Source organism: Populus euphratica, unplaced genomic scaffold, assembly GCF_000495115.2.
Source record: "Populus euphratica unplaced genomic scaffold, PopEup_1.0 scaffold240.1, whole genome shotgun sequence".
Lineage (NCBI taxonomy): Eukaryota > Viridiplantae > Streptophyta > Magnoliopsida > Malpighiales > Salicaceae > Populus > Populus euphratica.
The window spans coordinates 31,413-36,450 of NW_011500121.1; the positions used below are offsets into that span (position 1 = coordinate 31,413).

The 5,038-nt window shown below is 34.0% G+C and overlaps 1 protein-coding gene across 1 annotated transcript; it reads left to right on the plus strand.

Annotated features, from left to right (window-relative positions):
* The first annotated feature begins 2,646 nt into the window (after window positions 1-2,646).
* LOC105110106 (heat shock factor protein HSF30-like) lies at window positions 2,647-4,868 on the plus strand. Its single transcript, XM_011005031.1, has 3 exons — window positions 2,647-3,341; window positions 3,560-4,428; window positions 4,521-4,868. The coding sequence occupies exons 1-2, from the start codon at window positions 2,685-2,687 to the stop codon at window positions 4,406-4,408; spliced, it is 1,506 nt and encodes a 501-aa protein (XP_011003333.1). The 5' UTR covers window positions 2,647-2,684; the 3' UTR covers window positions 4,409-4,428; window positions 4,521-4,868.
* Window positions 4,869-5,038: the final 170 nt, after the last annotated feature.

Here is a 5,038-nt window from a genome sequence, read left to right on the forward strand (position 1 = left end):
AATAATATATGTGGTAATTTTCAATGGGAAAAGTGATATTTTGTAATTTATAAGGTTAATAGATTTTTCTATAAATAAAATGTTATGTCTTATATTTTTAATACAAATTGTATAATGCTTTAATATGATCAGATAAAGATTCACCTTTAACTATCTTGTTTCTCGTCCTTATATGTTAAAAGGTTATTTGTTAACACTACTAAAACACCAATCAATAACCAAATAAATATAAGTACAAACAACTTAAATTAACAAATTATTTGGTTACGAAGGGAAAACCTTTTGAAAAGGTTTAAAAGATAAGAAACCCTCCTAAACAACCATGCTTAGGATAGACGGTCTTTACTAGTTTAGAAGATTACAAAAAGAGTATTTTCATCTACATATATTTTATATCGATATTACTTTACTTGTTAAGATAGACATCTATTTTATCCTTTACTGTAATAGTTTGTTAGAATACTTGACCATCTTTAAACTATTATTGTTTTAATTTAAACATTTAGTTGCTAACAATTAAAATAGAAACTCCTCTCAGAGTCATGAAGCTCTCCAACTTTTCAACGAGCAATTTCCTTGAGAATTTTCTTCACACTTGATTTGTGTGTCAAGAATATATACTGTGAAATTTTGTGTAACTTCTTAGTTGATTGAGCTCTTTTGCTTCATTGCAAGTGATGTTCTATTGTTCTCTTTTAAAAGCTTTTGATTGTCTTTCTTTATATACATATCCTTGTCATAAAGATTATTTTTAAACTTTCTGGTCTATTACATCCTTAATAGACTGTTATCATGTTTCACAAAAATACTTGTTTGATAGATATTTTCAGATAACTTGTATTTATTATTTTTTTTGATAAATCTTATATGAACTTATATAATTTATTTAAACAAGTTAGATAATTACAGAAATAATCAAGCTATAACCTATAAGATCAACTTAACTAAATATTAATCTAATGTGAATAATTTAATACTTTAAACAAATTCATCTTCATCAATGCAAATAATTCTTCACTAATTAAAGCCAATCATATCAATTAAAGTGTATCTATAAGCACATTTGAAACATTGTTATATAGCATGATAATAATCAATAATATTTATTTACAAAATCCTAACAGTTTCTAACATGTTTTATGCAAACAGTCCATAACATTTACAAAGAATACTTCATGTAGCATGTTACATCCTTCAATATTTAATTGGTTTGAAAAACTTTATGATTTTTTCAAATATAGTTTTTTTAGTCTTATGACTAAAGTCATGATTTTTTCTAAATATTTCACATTTGATTTTTTCACATATTTTATTTTTAGCTTTGATCATTCAACATTTTTTTTAAACGAGTTTTATGATTTTATTTTTATTTTTTTATATCGGTTATCTTAATCTCATGGTAAGTGCAACGAGTTTGATGGCTTAATCTGAGTTTGCTCGATTCTTATTACCTGAATTATTGGTTTGTCATGTTAATTCTAGTTGAATCGAGCTTATTTTATCATTTTTTACTAAATTTTATCCTTTCATATTTAATACGTTAAGACTTGAAATAAATAATTTATTCCTCTTTTATTTTTTTATCTTTTAAGGAAATCTTAATTATTTTTTTTGTTTTTTTATTTAATCCTTCTCGACAACTAACATCAATTTTTGTTTTTTTCTTTTTAAAAGATACCCCACGAAACAGGTCACAGCTAGTGCACAACTAATTTACAAATACTTTTTTTTCTTTTCTTTTCTTTTTTTTTTAAAAAACGCAAGCTCGATACAAGACAAACCCTACATAAATTTGATTCAAATAATAAATCCTGAGCCCATGATCTTTCCGCGTCATCTCCCTGTATAAAGCCCAACCCTCAATGTCCTTTCTTTGCTAACAAGCTCCACTTGTACGGTCGCAGAAAATTATCCCTCCACCTCCTCCTGTTACCAAAACGGCATCTCGGTTTTGTCGTTTCGTGAACCGCAAAGACAGTGCAGGCATTCAACACATTTCACCTGACACATCTGAGGTTTTTGACTTGACAAGTGGAGCTCATGCAATAAGTAACCGCTTAGCCGAGTGATCGTGGCCTTTGAGATTTAGCACGAGGTAATCGGACGGTTAAGAAATGTAACTCCAATCACTGTTTTTAGAGCTAGAAGTGGGACTTAATTGAAGAAATCTAATTCTTTGGAGACTAAATTAAGAAATGAGGTTTTCTTTCTATTTTCCGGTGACGGTGGCGAGTGCCTGTGACTGTCGGTAGCATGAAAAAGGAAGTGTGATTCCAAATGACTGAAAACGAAATGGCATGCACACATTGTGTTTTGTCGCTGTTATATAATTATTATTTTTTAAAATATTTTTAAAAAAGTATTAAAATATTATTATTATTTTTATATCAGTATATTAAACAATAAAGAAACATTAAAAAATATTAATTTAATTTTTTTAAAAACTTAATGATAAACTCTTGTTGTATTTTAGATGTAGTCGTTAAAATTCTTGAAACCAGTCTTAAAAATTTATTTGGGAAATAAATTGTTAAAAATAAAAGACATAATTCAAAAAATAAAGGTAAAGGTGGCACGTGTCCTCTACTTCTATCCTTGAATGGACACAGTGCCACCTCACTGTCACACACACCCGTTGCATTTATAAGTACGGTCTTTCTCCAAGCTCCACCGAGTCCTTGAAAATGGTGTTTCCAGACGCTGGCGATTTTTTCGGCTACGCTCTTGCCGGTGTTCCTTCGGCATCATTTTCTGCAACAGCTATGTTACCAAAGCTCATTTTGGATGATGATCATCCATTGACAAATGCAATAAAATCGGAGAAAGATCATAAAGCGGGTCAAGAGACTAATATGCCCCCTTTACACGACACCGCTTGTTGCGGTGGAGGCGGCGGGCCATCATCTCCATCATCATCATCAATGAATGCAAGAGAAATGCGGAAAGCCGCAGCAGTGCTGGAGGTAGAGGAGGAGAAAAGAATCAAAGCAACAGCAGTCACTGTCAAAGAAGAAGATGATGATGGTGTAGATAGTCTCAATGAGTTGAAGGGAGGAGGCGGTGGCGGTAATAATAAAAATAACAATGGGATATCGTCGTCTTCGTGTTCCTCTGTGGATTTACCTAAACCCATGGAGGGTTTACATGAGGCAGGTCCACCTCCGTTTCTGAAGAAGACATTTGAGATGGTGGAGGATCCGGAAACAGATGAAACAGTGTCGTGGGGCAAGAATCGCGATAGTTTTGTTGTTTGGGACTCTCATGAATTCTCTAAAATTCTGCTTCCAAAGTATTTCAAGCACAATAATTTCTCCAGCTTCATTCGCCAGCTAAATACCTACGTGAGTTAATTCATTTTAGTTTCTTTTTTCATGCTAATTAATACACCAATTGTTTATCTGCCTAGTACTGTTGTTGTTTTTCATAATATTTTTGTGTCCCCCTACATCAATGGACCTAATGATGCTGTTTTTTCTTCTTTCTTTTTTTAAACGTTATGGTTGTGAATTTAATTTATTTCATATTGTGTGTGTATGTATTCGTACAAAAATGTTGACAGGGCTTTAGAAAGATTGATCCGGATAGATGGGAGTTTGCGAATGAAGGGTTTCACGGTGCCAAGAAGCATTTGCTAAAGACCATCAAGAGAAGAAGCAGGTATAACAAACAGCAGAGCGGAGCAGTTACTGGCGTTAATGATTCAACAAAACCTCGTTTGGAAGCTGAACTTGAAAACCTGAAGGATGATCAGGATGTTTTAAGGTTGGAAATCTTGAAAATTAGACAGCAGCAGCAGGAGTCGCAAACTCAGCTGAGTGCTGTTGAAGAACGCATTCAAGCTGCAGAGTGCAAACAATTGCAGATGTTTATTTTCTTTACCAAAGCTGCCAGAAATCCTGGCTTTATCCAACAACTAATCCAGAAGAGAAAGCAAAGAGGGAAGCTAGATGGGATTGAATTTCGCAAGAAAAGACGACTGCTTCAAACCCATCTTCCTGAAAGCTTTCCTGCTGCCGTGGATACCAACCAAAGCGTCCATTTTAAAATCCATGCTCAGGAACAACTGGCCACAATGCAGACCGAAATTACTGAGATTTTAACTGAGGATGTGGAGACCAGCCAAATGTTGAAAGTATTTCCAGCTCCAATGAGTGATGGGTTTTGCAGTCCGATACTTCAAGATCATAATGCAAATATAATGTGCGAAACGAGTACTCAAGATATGTCCTCTGCTTATAATCTAATGTCAGAGAAGCTACTGGATGATGGTTCAGTGATTGAGGATTTGGTTGATGAGGAGGTAGATGTCAATGACTCAAAGCTCTACCTTGAATTACAGGATTTGATTGGGATGCCACGAATGTGGGGTGGATTTGCAACTGAGTTAGTAGGGCATACAGCTGGTTGATCAATTCCCAGATTGTAATGGTTGGTATATACATCTAATCTTCTGTTGATGCTCTTAAACGCAATATGCTTGGCAATCTATGTTTACATCATGTCTTTATGCACATGAACAGATTGTTGACATGCCTCTAGACTTCTTAAAGATGGTGCTGCTTCATCTACGTGGGGTGAGAGAGTTAAAGATGAAGTGATCCTTTCATTTGAATTCCTGCAGATTAAAGCAACTTCTCAACCCAATATTTGAGATGCTAGTGTTTGTTCACAAACGTTCACGTCTTTCTTACCAGAGTCCAATCCTGCAGATTGTAAATATTTCTACCCCATTACATAGAACTATAGAAGACGTACCATAGTTATGCCCTGCATCGAAGTTCTCATAGAAGGAATGCTTTTTATAGTATAGTAATTAACTCTCTGTTCGCTGGTTATTGACTTCTTATGGTATCTTAATTTACTTTCAACAACATTATGTGGCTGAAGCTTTACTTGTATTTAAGAGAGCACAGCTCCTGGTTAATTTTCTTGAGGATGCCGACGAGCCATTATCCAGATTAGCTATGCTATTCCAATGATTCAGATACATTGCCCTTTTTTCTTTTTTCTTTTTTTGGGGGGGGGGGGGGGGGGTGGT